The following is a 16,629-nucleotide window of genomic DNA, read 5'->3' on the forward strand; positions in this document are numbered from 1 at the left end:
TATTTGAATGTCTTGAGATGCCTTTCCCTTCAGACATTTGAGGTTTTTGTGAAGCAATTACCCCCTTTTTACAAAAAACATGGCAGACATACTTTTAGTATGCTAATGCGCTGGAGTGAAAGAATGCCATTTATGGCAGAAAGCCTTTCCTGGTTCTCAGCATAAATACAGCTCATTTTCTTTAAGTATCTTTGTGAGGTACTGACTCATCTTAGTAAATTATGTTGTTACATTAAAGAAATATATTTACTTAAAGTGAGAAAAAGTCCGCCCAGAAGTCTTCAGAATTCTTGAAGAAAGTTTTTCAAGTGTAACACAAGATCTCTGCCAATCAAGACTCAAACTTCCAGGAACAGCACTTCTTTAAATATGAGGACTGAGCAGGCAGAAAGCTATGCAACAAAATGGTGTTTTAAGAAGTTATTTATGCTCTTGGACGTGACATTCTTTCCATATCCGTGCAACTTCACATGCAATAACTGCGTATTTTGATGAACAGAAAAGATGGAGAAATACCACAAAGGCATAGATGGTCAAATTTAGAGACCCCTATTTAGGTTGCGTATCAACAAAACCCCTTTTTAAAAATAAGATCTCTTCAGAAGCTCAGCAAGTAAAGTTTAGTCCTCAGGAGATCCTTTCCTGTGAGCAGAAGGCTGAAGATCACAACTGTTCTTCCATGCAAAATCTCCAGTCCTGGTGCCAGGTTTACAGAGTAACGTTCCACGAAGAGCAGATGGATGTCCAAGTGCTGGCTCTCATGATGTCAGTTATGATAATAAACCTTAGGCAAATATAACTGCCCTATTAACTTCCACAACCTTCTATCATGGGAATGAAGCAGTATTTCTGTAGCTTTTCTTAATATTCTAAACATTTCTTCTTTCTAAATCTATGTGGATAGCCAATATAGAAGGAATCATAAATCTGAGAGCTATCTAAAAAGAAAGTAAAACAGTATCTGTTTCAATGGAAGCATAACTTGAGACATGGGTTCAAACTTAGGTAAGAGACAAACTATTATGCTGGTCATAAAGTCAAAAGTCATTACCATGTAAACATAAATAACTTGTACTGCAACTAAGCTAACAGAAAATGTTACAGCTATGATAAATGCTGACCTGATGGAGAACAAACAAACATTCTCTTCTGCATTTAGGAGAGAAGCTACCTAGGAAGCACCAATAAACTGTACATCTCATGAAAAGGTACAATTTCAGTCATTGTATAATAAAGAGGTTTTTGAAAGGACTGTATCCTGGTTTATGTTCTCTTTCCACACAACAAGCAGAAATTGCTATTATAATTAACACAGGCAAGGCACAGGCACTGCTTGACTTTACTACAGATATTCAAAGACAGTTTCTAGTCAGACACTCACTGGATTTAATTTAAGACATCATACTTCCAATACAGGAGAAAAAAACCCCTATTGTTTCTGGAACAACAAACCTGGCAAACAGTCATGGTCCTAAAACACCAGTTTTCAGTGACTTAGGTTCTTTTGATTTGTTCATTCTGACCTCTGAGTAAGTCAGGTGTGACCAGCAGTATTAAGTAGCTTTGCCATCCATTATGTTGAAGGAATGAACACTTGCCTTGACTGTAATAAGGTCATCAGCTTAGATGTGATGGAAGTACAGCATAAAGACCAAGTCCTCAATTAAAACAGAAATTTCTCCAGAACAGCCAGTATTTCATTTATCCTACAGATTAACTTCCAACTTTATTTAAAAAAAAAAAGTCACTCTAAAAGAATTCCAGACTGACCTTAAAAATGGGCCTGTTAAAAAAATCTTTTATTGACTTTAAAACTTCTCATCCTGTCCTATTCCCAAGCATGTCTTCGCTCTTCTACCCCCTCTTCTCCTGCCTACACAACTTGCCTGAGTGACGCCAGCCCAAGTCTCCTACCCCGTCCTGTTCTGCCTTTATGTGGGAATCAACAATAAAGAGCATGAGAATATGTGGCAGGATACAAAGCACTTATTCACTATCTTTAGTCATTAAAAGCTGACTAAAATTCAGTTCAATTCATAGTATCTTTGTCTAACAAATGTCCCAGATAACAATATATTCAGAAAACTGTCAAAACCCCAACTTCATTATTTCCTGGCATGCTATGTACTATATTTGGAAAGAAGGGGCAGTAAAGAATTCTTGCTTTTATAACCATGTTCTACTAACACAGCAACAAGAAATTCAGGTACTTAAGTAACACACAACTTACCGAAGTTAACATGACAAACAGAAGTCACATAGAAAAAATGTAACTTACTGACATGCCTCTTAAGAAGTTACACAAATACAAAAAAATCCCACACATAATTCTCTCCTGACCCTGCCCAGTGGACGTGGGTGTTTGAAGAAGAGCACAGAGAATGCAGACATATTTATCCTCTCTTTATATAGCACCAAATAAGAAAGTATGTGCTTACTCTGTTTAATAAATCAATTTCTTCCTTCAGCTTTCCAATTAGTTCCTCTTTGTCCTGTGTCATCTTCATTAATCTTGCATTTTCCTGTCTCTCCTTTGCAAGTTCCTAAAACCAGAATATAAAATAAAGTTTGAAGTGTTTTGGTTTTAAGAGACAGTTTTAAGTTATTACCATTTCAAACAAAGAAGAAAAACCCACATGTTTACCTATAATTCCTTTTCTACAGTAAGTCAAACCCATGTCCTCAAGCCCTTACATTTCATGAACCTGAAGAACCATGTCTAAGAAAATATTTTACCCACAGCAAACATGTGTGATACCTCTGATTCCAGAGATAATGTTTTAATTAATATTAACTTAAGCATGAACCCAAAATTGGACAGGGGCCCAAACCAGAAGTAAATATATGTAAAATATCAGCTTCCAAACTTGTTATATTGGAGGGAGATTAGTCCTTGCTTTTCCTGAGTGTGAGAAAAAATGAACATATCCATTAGGAATTCAGTAAATCAGGGTCCATGATACCAGAAGAAAGCCCTTAAATTTTCCTTTATTTTCTATGTTACCAGCATTTAAATATTTCAGAAGGAAGCCGATTTGGAAGATAGCATTATGGTATACTTCACTCACATCAGGCTTCTTCAAATCTTAAAAAAATAGTAATTTCTAAAATATACTTTATTTTAATCCATGTCCAAAAAAAAAAAAAATTGTGTTTACTTAGTAAATTTCACCCATACAAATTCAAGAATATTTGGCAAGTTACCCACAAAAATCCACTTCAGAGGAAGAGAGAAAAGCCAGTAATAGTTTACACAGATGCCTATTTAGCAAAATACTGTTTTAGGCAAATAACTCATCTTTAACATTATTACATTTTCCTAAAACTGTTTGTATTAAGAATGTCTGAAATGATGAAAACTTTGTTTTAAATATGTGTTTTAAATGTTTAAAACTTTACCAAACAACAGGGTAGTAATTAAATTGTATAATATTTCAGTACCTTAAAAAATCCAAAACAAGAATTAGACCAGAAACAGGCTTGTGGATTTTCTAAACAGCCAGTGAGCTCCTCTTTCCAAGTTATTTGCCCTCTGTTTGTGTGTCACGAGGTACATAAGAGAAACAGGCAGAACACCGCTGTCTCTCCAAGTGTATTATCTTTCCCTCAACTATTTCTCACTTAAGTACCAAATGAAAACTAAACATCTGTGTTTAGAAAGTTCACCTTCTAGTCTGACTCCTTATATATTTATATAGACATAACCATCTGTACTTCAAGCATTTAGCATAATTTCTATGTATTTTACTTGTACATTTCCCCACAGAGTTTCAGAGGTGGTTTATTTCACATGTATGCCACACATATGTTAGTTGGTACTTACCCTTTCAAGTTCCTCAATCCGCTTTTCCAAAGCGTTACTTGGTACAGAACTGCCAGAAGAATTTGCATCCCTGCTGTATCTGCTGTAAGTTGTCCTGTCTGTTCGGGAATATCTATTTGGAGCATCGTCTTCTGGCGCAATAGCTGTGCTACAGAGGCAAACAGCAAAGCAGACACCTATTCAAACATTTAATAAAATGGAAATGATAGAAGTAACAAGAAGTGCTTTCCAACGCACTCAATAGGTCAGTCTAAGAAACTGCAGAGAACTCCACATCTCTTGTTTTGCCAAGGACTCAGTAAATCACTGCCTCAGGGAGTGGCATTAATGCAGCTCTCATCACACAGGTAACTTTAAACACATACTCATACTTAGCGTATCTTATTTCTAAAGATTTTAAAGTTTTAATGTGCCATGGTTCATAAAACCCAAGCTAACAACTTTACTTTAAAAAGGAAAGTACCACTATGGAGTTTAAAGCAAGTATCTTTAAGCAGATGAAAACATAAAGGATGAAAACCAAGTACATGTCTAAAATGTAAGAAGCTTACACATATCAACTGACTTCTCAGGAGCTATGGATTTGGCCCATAAGGAACTGGAAAGCAAACCTAAGTGAGAAAGTAATGTGGCCCAACATACCCATTTTATGCCATTTCCTGATATTTTACCTCAGAATTTGGATACACAGCACCTTGTGACAGCTCAGTTGGTGGGCACTCATTAACAGGTGGTACATCTTTGGTTTTAGATCAGGTGTCATTCCTTAAAAATCACTGCCATGGAATTTTAACAGATAAGCATTGCAAATGCACATAAGCTAGTTTTAAAAAAAGCTTATAGGTTCTCCATTATGATTGCTACATACAAAACCAGTGCTAATTTCACAGATTCGCAGAGTGGAAGGGGTTGGAAGGGACCTCTAGAGATCATCTAGTCCACCCCCCCTGCCAGAGCAGGATCACCTAGAGTAGATCACACAGGAACTAGTCCAGGCAGCTTTTGAAAGTCTCCAGGGAAGGAGACTCCCCCACCTCTCTGGGCAGCCTGTTCCCCTGCTCTGTCACCCTCACCCTATGCTTTTCAAGCTCTGGGACTCCTGGGGGCTGGTCTTAGCAGTAAAGATCAAGGCAAAGGTGGCATTCACTAACCCAGCCTTCTCCATATCCCCGGTCACCAGGGCACCCACTTCATTCAGCAGTGGGCTCACATTTCCTCTGGTTTTCTTTTTTCCTCCAATATCCTTGAAACAGCCTTTCTTGTCCTTGATTTCTCTTGCCAGGTTTAGTTCTAAGGAGGCCATAACTTTCCTTATCGCATCCTTACATCCTCTGACAATATTTTTGTATTCCTCCCAAGTGATCAGCCCCTTCTTCCATGTTCTACATAATTCCTTCTTCTGCTTAAGTTTATTCATTAGCTCCCTGCTCATCCATGAAGGTCTCCTAGCTCTTACTTGATTTCTTACTCTTCGGGATGCTCCGCTCTTGAGCTTGGAGGAAATGGCACTTGAATATTAACCAGCTCTCTTGGGCCCCCCTACCAACTAAGCCCTATCCTACAGGCCTTTTCCAAGCAGGTCCTTGAAGAGGCCAAAGTTAGCCCTTCTGAAGCCTAAGGTAGTGATCCTGCTTGTGGCTCTGTGCCTGCTGCATATGATCCTGAACTCCACCATCTCATGGTCACTACATCCAATGTTGCCCCCCACCTTCACATCCTCGACAAGTCCCTCCTTGTTTATCAGTACAGGTCCAGCACGCATACACATGAGAAGTCAAGCATTTTCAAAGTCACAAATTTAACATTGCTCTTCCCTTATCTATTTTCTTAGCAATGTTATTCACCTTTAGTGTAGAATGTAATGAATAATTAAGAACAGCAGAGTGTCCTGGGACCAGGTAGAGAGATAAAGATCTTTCCTTTCTCAATCCACCAAAAACACACTTCTTTGACTTTGAAAACATACAGCTAAACAGCCAAAGACAAAAAAACAAACAAACAAACAAACAAACCAAAAAAACCCCCACGACTTTATTCAATCTCCACCAGGAGACTGGTCCTAGGCAACCAGCTCCAGGTGGCCCGACCAGCCTGCGGTTCTGTGAAATCCCAGAGCTGAAATATGTATACAGTGCATTTCTAGAGCACTTAGGAAAAGAATGAAAGGCATTCTGAGTATCCCTACAACATTTCCTTTAAAACATATATGATTAATACGTTCATTTAACAGTTTTGCATTTCGTAACTCTAGAAAACCCCTGCTGACAATGTGCAAATCTAGATGGATACAGTGTAAATCAAAAGCAGGAGTATCTGGCAAAAGGTTGTCTTTTCATGGATATAAATACTGTTTTGCTCCAGTATGTGTGAAGTTTCCAAGACACACTGACACAATTGTAAGGAATTTCGTAGCTTAATGTTATTACCATATTTAGCACTGTTTATTCTTCATCTAGAAGATTTTTTTAAAAAAACATTTCTAGGACCAGATATGCATGTTGCAACACATAAAAGAAATATTTTAGCTTAACTCTATAAATTCTAGACTATTTAGCTCTTTGAAAGATATGTTGTTTCATTCTGTTAACATCTCAAGGTTAGACCACACAAAAAAAGGCTCTATTCTTCATCACTGAAAAATGAACTCTTTTGCCAATATACTGGAGTAGCTCAGCTCCCGTGAGTGATATCGGCAGATGCTCCTACTGGAAAGTTAGAAGAAATACCTAGATAAGAAGGTTTTCATTAATACTAAAAATTAAGACATTTTCTATATTTTTCCTGAAACTCACACTCAAAAATTTCCTCACCTATTCCACTGGGCAGCAGACCCTATTGAACACATTTCAGTATCAGCAAGTACAAAGGATGTATCATGAAGACTTCTAGGAAATGGGATTTAAAAAAAAAAAAAAGCCACAACACACACCCCCACCCCAAAAACCACAACTACACTACACATTTAAGAAGTCATTAGTATATAATCGAACACAAGGAACGTGACAAAGTTCATTATTTTGGCTGTTATAACCAATGTCCAGTACACAGCAAAAGCAAAAAATGTACCATCCGAGACACAGCAGAAATATCTTTTCCAAAGAACGGAATTTTAGGTTTTACTACTGTATTCTGCTTTCTAGCATTCAAGTAACTTACCCACATGACTGTTTCAAAACTTGAAACATCTAGCCACATGCTAGGGCTCCAGGCAACAGTATTTCTTAAGTTACTTTTCAAGAAGTGTAGTGCAGCCACATACACTGCATTGAAGTACTCACTCAGAGAGTAGGAAGTGAGAATGCATCTGGATAGAAATGTCCCTCATTACTACTTCAATAGGGCATGTTCAACTAGAGGTTTAACAAAATTCAGCTTCTTATTCCACCAGCTGGCTTTCAGTTAAGTCACTATCAAAATCTCATTTTAAACACATATTCCTGTACTAGAATGCTGGAAACAGAAAACACTTTGGCAGCTTAAGAAAATTTGCTTTTGGAAGTTTTTTTCCTGGCTGTAGCTAAATAAAAAATTTTAGTGAAAACAACCTACATCACAGTTTGACTACTCTTACACAGAAACAAAAGTTCTGCTTCAAAACTTCGAGCAATTTTGTTTAATATAAAATAATATCAGTTATTCACACACAGGCAAGGTTCAACAGCAACATTACAAACAGCTGGAATAAATCTCGCTCCTTCCAACGCCTCTGTGGTTCTTTCACTGTTTTCCTGAGGCAGTGTCCAAACTGAAATTTCATCCAATTAAAATCAACCAGTCAAAATCAATTTCATTGATTTCAACTACAGCACATTTATTTTTATTACCAGAATCTTGTAGCTATACTTGATTTGGAAACTCCTAATTAACTACGTCACTGAAATCCTACCAGCTGCCAACAGCTTCTTTGGAAGAATTGAGCAAAAGACAGTATTTCTAAACAGGCCACCTTGGACTTCTGTTACTTCAGACTGCTCAAGCCTAGGAGGTGGCTTTCACAGCTGAGCTAAGGAAAGGCAGTCTCATCTTCCCTAGAGCTACACATTCCTAGCCTCCTCCACTGTTCCCGGTTCTGGCCTTTAGGTGACCAAGTAGGAAGCCACTCAAGGAGCTGATGCAGCAGTGCCGCAGCCCAGCTAAGGAAGCCATCCATTGCCTTCGAGCCACAGTGTCTCCCTGCAGCATTAATCACCCTGCAGCATCAATCACCCTGCCCAGCTGCATAAGCAACTGGCACAAGGGACAGTGAGGAACTGCAGTACCTCAGCTCAGACCATCACAAACTCCTGCAGAAATAAACCCTAAAATGTCTCTTTCTTCAGCATTGGCTGAAAAGGGGATACAGAACTCAAGAAAAGCACCTGGAGTGACCCCAGACTATTTTCAGTGTTTGTATCTGCACAGTCACGATCCCAACGTAACAAGCTAGGTGAGACAGTGCTGCAACAGCCAACCCCGCTGCAAGGTTCCCAAACACAGGCAAGTAGGCAAGCCTGGGCATAACGTGATGAAATGGCATTTTGCAGCTCTATTTTCTTTGAATTAGTGAGACCAAGGTTAGCACGATGGAATGTAAATTGTTACAGTTTGAGCTTTGTAGTAATCTAAAAACATTGAGCATGAGAGTTTCAGCAGGGCTTTAACATCTCCTTCACAGCACTTCGAATGAGCGCTCTCAAAACTAGCTGCTGCTTCTCTTATGATCTCTTCTTCCTCATTTATTCTCAACTCCTGCATGAATATTAAACTCTAGTACAAAGTGGTCTTTTAGAACTAGTGGGTAAGGATCTCTGCCTGTTGAGTTCAGGTTAGTGTGCCATACTACCCGAAAAGAAGGGGGAAAAGCCCTCTGACATTTTGTCTGGAAGTCATAAAGCCATACCATATTGTATTCATTTCCACTAATAAACAAACCTATAAGGGGAACACACCCCTGAACCACTAAGAGATTTTCATCTAACTCTTTCTGTAAACTGATCCAGCCTGATCTGTCTGATCCATGAACCATGCAAAAATCTCCTGAGTTATTTTAAATCCTGATTTGCATGGTTTTCTTTTCAATTTAAGCCATTTCATAAAGAAAATAAATTGGTTCAAAAGTTAGTAGAGAGTATTAAAAGTAAGCTGCTAAAACAAATTATCTGTACTTATAAAAATATTCCTATGTCCACATACGTATCTTGCTTTACTGTTACTTGCAAACAAACTTTTTAGTTCACAGAATGCAAGAGAAACATAATTAATTTATGTTTATATGTAGACTACACTCAATATTCCAATAAGCAGCATGCACATTGTCATTCTCTTGAGAAATCGCTGATGACACCAACTATGCTCCTAGCATCAGACCTGAATTGGAAAACCATTCTTAGTAACAGCAATGTGCTTGTTGCTTTAAAATAACTACTCACAGAGCAGCGCAAAAACTGGTAGACACAGTTAACAATAACAGAAGTTTGGAATGGCCAAGATGAGGAAAAGCTTAGGGAGAAATGAAAGATGAGGAAGTTGATACAGGCTAGCTAGGCGATTCTTCCGCTCTACTCTGCTCTTGTGAGACCCTACCCGCAGTTCTGCGTCCAGCTGTGGAACCCTCAACATCAGAAGGATATAGACTGGTTGGAGTGAGTCCAGATGAGGCCACAAAGATGATCAGAGGGCTGGAGCACCTCTGCTATGGGGACCGGCTGAGAGAGTTGGGCTTGTTCAGCCTGGAGAAGACTTTGGGGAGACCTTATTGCAGCCTTCCAGTACCTGAAGGGGGCTACAAGGAAGCTGGGGGGACTTTTTACAAGGGCCTGTAGTGACAGGACAAGGGGGAATGGGTTTAAATTGAAAGCAGGGAGCTTTAGATTAGATATCATGAAGAAATTCTTCATGGAGAGGGTGGTGAGGCATTGGAACAGGTTGCCCAGAGATGTTGTGGATGCCCCATCCCTGGATGTCTTCAAGGCCAGGCTGGATGAGGCTTTGAGCAACCTGGTCTAGCGGAAGGTGTCCCTGCCCATGGCAGGGGGGTTGGAACTAGATGGTCTTTAAGGTCCCTTCCAACCCAAACCATTCTATGATTCATTCTATTACCACTGAAGGATATCCACACATTTTAATCACATGAAGCTCACAGCAAGGGAGACAGTTTGGTGACAACTCCCAAATAAGCTCATGCAATGTCCTGCAGCCTTCATGTCAGCATGAACTTGAAGATCTGGTCAAGCTTTTAATAGGCCTTACAGTACCAGTCCAGATCACAACAAAACCATCATTTTCTTTTGAAAATATTTTATACCGTTAATCATGCAACAACAAAGGAACCCCTACACAAAACTTTGGAGTGTAAGTATGACCATTTTTAAAGTAAATTCAAAAGACAGACTACAATTATAGATTAAGATCCTCATCCCAAACTTTTATTTACTTTACTGCCTAAGGAGATAGGCTCAGTTTGCCCAAGTCAGCCAGAACGGAAATAGAACAACACAACATCAGTCAGCAGACTTCATTTGTAAACACATCTTCCAGTCAATGGGCACTCAACAAAACGGGTTTCTCAGCAATGTCACAGAAATGTTTAAACATGGATTGCTGCATCCATATAAGGCAAAGTTGCCAGTGCGTCTGATTAAATAGGTAGTAAAATCTGCGCAATTCCTTGAGCCCTCAAACATATTGAAAGAACAGCAATTCCAAGAGCCAGGAGGCTGGGTATCTCAAGGCAGACATGAAAGCAGCTATATAGGAAGGGAAAGGGAAGGTACTGGTAGCCCAGGATGGTATCAGTAACACAGGACTAGGAGTCAGAAAAGGACAGAGGATGGAGACAGAACAAGGGGAAAAAACAAAGCCAGAAAAATACCCAAGAGACAACTAGGACCTCAATGGCTAAATATAAACATACAAGAGAAATGGGGGGAGAGAAGAAAAGTTACCTAACTGGGCTAGGAAATGGAAACCAGTGAAGAAAGATGCTGAGATGAAGAGAGACCACTTCTGATGGGGAACATCAGGGGAAGAGAGAGAAAGCAAAAGATAAGGAGCAAGAGCAAGTAAGAATGGGGGGAGATGACATGAAAATTTCTGACGAATAATGCATCCTTCCTGAAGCAGGGAGGCTATAACAGACCCCAAGAATTTAGGCAAACATTATCTTCTAACTGTTGCTGTCATATGCCTATGAAGTTTACTAATGGTGTCTCTTCCCCACCCAGAGTACTGACCACCTCCTGTCAGAGCAGCACAAGTAACAGTATCATATGGGATCTCAAACTGGTAGGCCCCATGTGAGAACATGCTTTGTTCTCAATTTGCTTTGAAAACCTAAGGGAGCAGACCCAAAACTGCCAAAAGCACATGAAGTTGAACATATTTGAGCCTTCAAGCAGCTTATGGCCTCAATTCAACCTTTTTGCATTCACATTCCAGTACCAGGTATAATCACAGAATGGCATTTTGGGTTTCCAAAAGACTTCTGTTCTATTTGGGACATAAAGATCTAGACAGCAGTGAATGAATTACTGTAGAGGAGGCTGTTTTCTTTAGGACCTTCCCTTATTGCAGATGCTGGAAGGGACAAAAGCCAAACAATGCCAGAATAGCAGAAGACACTGGTCCTGACTCCTTCCTTCAGAGTTCACATCAGAAAGCAAAGCCACTGGGACCTATACTTGGTTCAAGTACTCTTACCTGAAAAATTATTTGGGGGGAAGGGTAGAAAGTTTCAAATACAGAGGAAAATCAATAGATACTGTTAACTTTAATCACAGTGGGCACTGAGTCTCTATAACATATGAGCTACTGTATACCTCACGGACATAGAGTTTGATTAAAGCCCTCTTAGTAATGGTGAGCAGCGGGCTCTGTGCTGACCTCACAGGAAAACAATCCTTTGTTTTCAACATGAGGTTTGAAGACAGCAATGAGTAAGGTAGATGGAACATACATAACAAAATATTGAACAGCAGCTCACAGCAGGTCAGATTCCTCCTGAATGTCATGCCAGCGCTGAGGAGGAAAATTCACGAACAAAGAATGTACATCCTATACATGACTAAAGTTGACCAAACAAAGACTGCACAAGTCTTATTTTGGCATTTTCTAGCTTTGGAGTTTCCTATTTTTGAAATGCTAATCAGAAGAATTATCTTATTTTCAAATAAGCTACGAATGCGATTGCGCAAAGTTCTATTTATTACCACACCGCACACAACCAAGTTTTTGCAAGTGAGTGAGTATATACAGCATGTGAACAGAGTGAAGATAAGGTTTATGAAAACCCACAAAGCACTATGACACACACCACTAAGTATTCGGCAGATACAAACAGCAATGAAATTCTGCACGGGGACTGAAGAGGAAATGGAGAGACTGTGTTTGATTAATAAGAAAGTAATCATGAAATTATATAGTTATTATGGTTGTGACAATAAGTCCACCCATTCCGCAATGACAAAGTGATTAAAAAACCCTACAGCAATAAAAAAGCAACACTCAACTAGGTTTATGAGAAGCCAGGAGTATAAATATAAAAGATAGCACCACACTGAGGAACCTAAAGCATAACAGAATAGGTTATTATTTTTTTACAGTGAGTGGTGGTGAGGCACTGGAACAGGTTGCCCAGAGATGTTGTGGATGCCCCATCCCTGGAAGTGTTCAAGGCCAGGCTGGATGAGGCTTTGAGCAACCTGGTCTAGTGCAAGGTGTCCCTGCCCATGGCAGGGGGGTTGGAACTAGATGGTCTTTAAGGTCCCTTCCAACCCAAACCATTCTGTGATTCTATAGCTGAACCAAGTCTGAGGGGTGGAAAATACACTGGTTAAGACTAGATAATTGTAGGTGTCCTCTGCACTTACTTCTACAGCCAGGAGATATATATATATACGCAGATGAATTAACCTCCTACACAGTTTACCTGAGTAAAGGAGAGCTAGAAAACATTCAAGTATCAAAGAAAAATATGTTTACACAAATCTCCTGCTTCAGTTGACATATTTTAGACCCCATACTACCATTACATTTTCCTAATAGTTGTGGTAGCTGTGTCAATATTATTTCCACATGGGCAAAAATTCCACACACTGGTCAGGTGCATCAAGCGATTCTGAAATATTTTCATGATTGAACATGTTGACCAATGATCAGGGTAACACTTGGCTCTAAGACAAACAAATAATAAACAGGACATGCTACATGTGGGCAGCATCCTCTACAACTGAAACAGTAGTACGACAAAACCATAGACACTTCTCTCAATATTACTGTGGAAAGCAACAAAATCATCCTCCTGTATGAATCTCTAGAAGATGACGGATCATAAATTAACTATGAAACTAAGAAATCCTCGGTAATGTGTAGTCAGATTAGACGTTTGCTTCAGAAACTGCTTTGCACTAGTAAGACCAGCAAAATACTAGCTGAATTTATTTTAAAACAGTAACTTAATAGAAGGGTTTGGCTAAGTTTCCTGCATCTCTCAGGTCATTGCCCCAAAATCAGGCTACATATCTATAGCAGCAGTATGATGACCTCTATGACAACCAACCATTTAATCAGCTTTATTTCTGGCAGAACTGTGTACATAAAGAAATGTGTTCTGTACAAAGATCTCATACCTTTTATACCTGCTTGAAACCATCCTGGAGGAGTCCTGAAAGAAACAGAAAGGAAAAAGTAATTAACATTTTTTATTGTACTTCCAAAACACTTTATCACCCCATAGAAAATGAAGCTTGCAGTTAAGAGCAGGAGGTCCATGCCACAAACAGCTGCTGTACAGCTCAGTTATGTCTTTTCCTGACAGCAAAATAGTGCACAATACCAGGATTACTGTAACCAGGTTACTGCTTCTGAACACCAGCCTCAGAACCCTTACAGGACAGCTTCTGGTTACATCTTTAAATTGGATGCGCTTAATCATTCTCCAGCAGCCAGAACACACACAGCTTACCAAAACAGTACAGACCCTGCCACCAATACACCTTCACTACAACTACTAGTACGGAAAGACTTGTGCACTTTGATAGCTGTCCATCTACTAGAGCAGCAGAGGAAAACTGCTCTGAGTTGTCGGCACCACTGCTGTCCTTCTGGACAGAACAAAAACTGAAGCTGGCAAGTAGTACAGGGTTGAGACCCAAATCAATTTACTACATATCAGCTGCGTCATGGTAACTACAGGTATCCTCTCTGCCATGCTAACCCAGGTGTTGCAACCTTGCTCACCTCAGTTTCTCTCAGGCTAATCAGCCTTCTCCTGGCCCGTGCTGTTAAGCAGGTAGGCTACAAGTCTGTATGTGGACATCTCGTGTACTCAAATGTCAGACAGTGACTTGTCAAGCTACAGTAAGTCAGTTTTTACATCACGGCTCTCTAAGCACCCGCAGAGCCTTAATGCATTCTGACTACAAGGAATACTCTGCATCTCCTTTGATTGCTATTTGGAAATTATATTAACTGAAACACCAAGAAACAGAACACATTTTAAAGAAGGGTACAGATTCTTAAATACGAGTTCAATGGTGCAAAAGCTGTGCATCTGGCCCTTCCTTCAAAGATACATACATGGATTACTTGTCTTACCATATTTTTTCTATCTCAAGGTAAAGAATTTCATTACTGTTCAGATTCCCACAATGCAGTATATTTTTTCACTAAGACTACATTTTGTTTGGGTTTTTCTGTTTGGTTGGTTTTGTGAGTTTTGTTGTTGTTTTGTTTTTGGTTTGGTTTGTTTTTTGGGGTTTGGGTTGTTTTTTTTTTAATTTGAAAAGAATTCCACTATCCTTTTATTCTGGCTCTGTAAAGATGGAAACAGAAACAAAAAGAACAGTGGGGAAAAGGGCTCATTTATTCTTGCACAATACTTGAAAAAAACCCAATGCATTATGTACAAATGAGAAAACCTCAAACAATATATTTGCATCAATAATGCTATCCTTGTAGCTTCCCAATATCAGTCTGATCACATAAAAAAATTAAGGCATGTTTCAACTGGTAAATGATGGCTCAGATTAGAGAGTAAGTCCACAAATATTTTTTTGATGTTGTAAGAATAACAGAAACCAATTATGTTATTAGTCATAGACAAAACTCCCCCCCAGCATCAGCAAATACTAGGTAAAAAGTCAGGAAAGAGCGTTTAAGGAGTTAATGAACTGAAAAACTGCCTTTACTGGAAGAAATAATGGCAAAGCATGAAGTTCTGTCTATTTAAGACACTTAACTACAGACAAAAGAATAAATGAGTTCTCAAAATAAGATGCAAGAGAAATTCCATTCACGCTGAAAATCCTGTAAAACATTACACTACCTTCACTGATCAGTGTATTAATGTCTTTGTATGTAAATAAGCAAGCTAAAAAAATAGTTTGCAAAAACATCTGTATTACAGAAACATAACTTTATCTTAAAAGTATTTAATTTTATAAAGGATTTTCAACTTCTGCAATATGTGCTACGCTTCCCCTAATATAAGCAGAAAAACAATATTCAAAAAGTTAAGTCATGGGAATTATTTAAAGAAACACACAAAGTGGTATAAAATTGCTGTTTTAACAGTCGTAACTGTTTTATCATTGATGACACTGTCTGAAAAGTAGCAATTCACAGCTATGAAACTGCAATCTCATTTCACCTCTAAAAGGGAGACAGAATTTTAAATAGTATCAATGCTATTTTTAAAGTTTACTAAGGGTATGTTATCTTTGAAAGGTCATGGCAGTAGAGGAGGTTTCTGAGGACTGGAAGGAAGTAAATGTCATTCCTATCTTCAAGAAGGAAAATGCAGGGAACTACAGACCAGTCCTTACCTCAGCCCTGAGTAGGTGATAGACAATCCTGAAGGCCAAGGAGGTGAAATCAGTATAGATATATGAAGGGGAAATCATGCCTGACTGACCTGACAGCCTTCTACACGAGATGACTGGCTCAGTGGATGAAGGGAGAGCAGATGCTGTTTATCTCAATTTCAGCAACACTTGCAGCACCTTCCCACATAACATATGTAAAGGCAAACTCCTGAAATATGGACCAGGTAAGCAGACTGTGTGGTGCAATGAAAAGTGGCTAGACTACCAGGCCCAAAGGGTTATGAACAGCAGGACGATGTCCAACTGGACACCAGCCACTCAGCAGGGGTTGATATAGGGGCCAGTACTGTTTAACATCTTCATTAATGACCCAAACGATGGGAGAAAGTGCACCCTCAGCAAGTTCTCAGACTACACAAAACTTGGATGAGCAGTTAACAAATACATCAGATGGCTGTGCTGACATACAGAGGGTCACTGACAGGCTGGAAATCAGGCTAACAGAGACCTCATGAAGTTCAAAAAAAGCAAAATGCGAAGCCTGGCGCCTGGGGAGGAATAACCCTAAGCCCCAGTACATGCGGACTGGTTGGAAAGCTGCTGTGGAGAAAACGACCTGGAGGGTCCTGGTGGACACCAAGTTGAACATGAGCCATCAGTGTGCCCTTGCAGCAAAGGCGGCCAGTGGCATCCCCAGGATGTGCTGCCAGCAGGCCGAGGGAGGTGATCCTCCCCCTCTGCTCAGCCCTGGTGAGACCACGGCTGGAGTACTGGGTCCACTTCTGGGCGTCTCCGTATGAAAGACATGCTGGAGAGACTCCAGCACAGGGCCACCCAGATGATTAAAGGCTTGGAGCATCTGACACATGAGGAGAAGCCGAGAGTGCTGAGAATTGGGCTTGTTCAGCCTGGAGAAGAGAAGGCTCTGAGGAGACCTCATTGCAGCCTTCCAGTACCTGAAGGGGCCTACAAGGATGTTGGGAGAGGACTTTTTACAAGGGCCTG

General features: G+C 39.7%; 1 protein-coding gene across 1 annotated transcript in view; it reads right to left on the reverse strand.

Annotated features, from left to right (window-relative positions):
- PAWR (PRKC, apoptosis, WT1, regulator) overlaps positions 1-16,629 on the reverse strand; it is a 40,252-nt gene that overhangs the window by 2,149 nt on the left and 21,474 nt on the right. Inside the window, exons 3-5 of the mRNA XM_010153061.1 lie at positions 13,429-13,463; positions 3,824-3,971; positions 2,439-2,543 (exon numbers count right to left, since the gene is read on the reverse strand). Of these exons, the coding sequence (XP_010151363.1) occupies positions 2,439-2,543; positions 3,824-3,971; positions 13,429-13,463 (288 nt within the window). The remainder of the gene's footprint in view (positions 1-2,438; positions 2,544-3,823; positions 3,972-13,428; positions 13,464-16,629) is intronic.

The sequence above is a fragment of the Eurypyga helias genome, unplaced genomic scaffold, assembly GCF_000690775.1.
Source record: "Eurypyga helias isolate BGI_N326 unplaced genomic scaffold, ASM69077v1 scaffold6546, whole genome shotgun sequence".
Lineage (NCBI taxonomy): Eukaryota > Metazoa > Chordata > Aves > Eurypygiformes > Eurypygidae > Eurypyga > Eurypyga helias.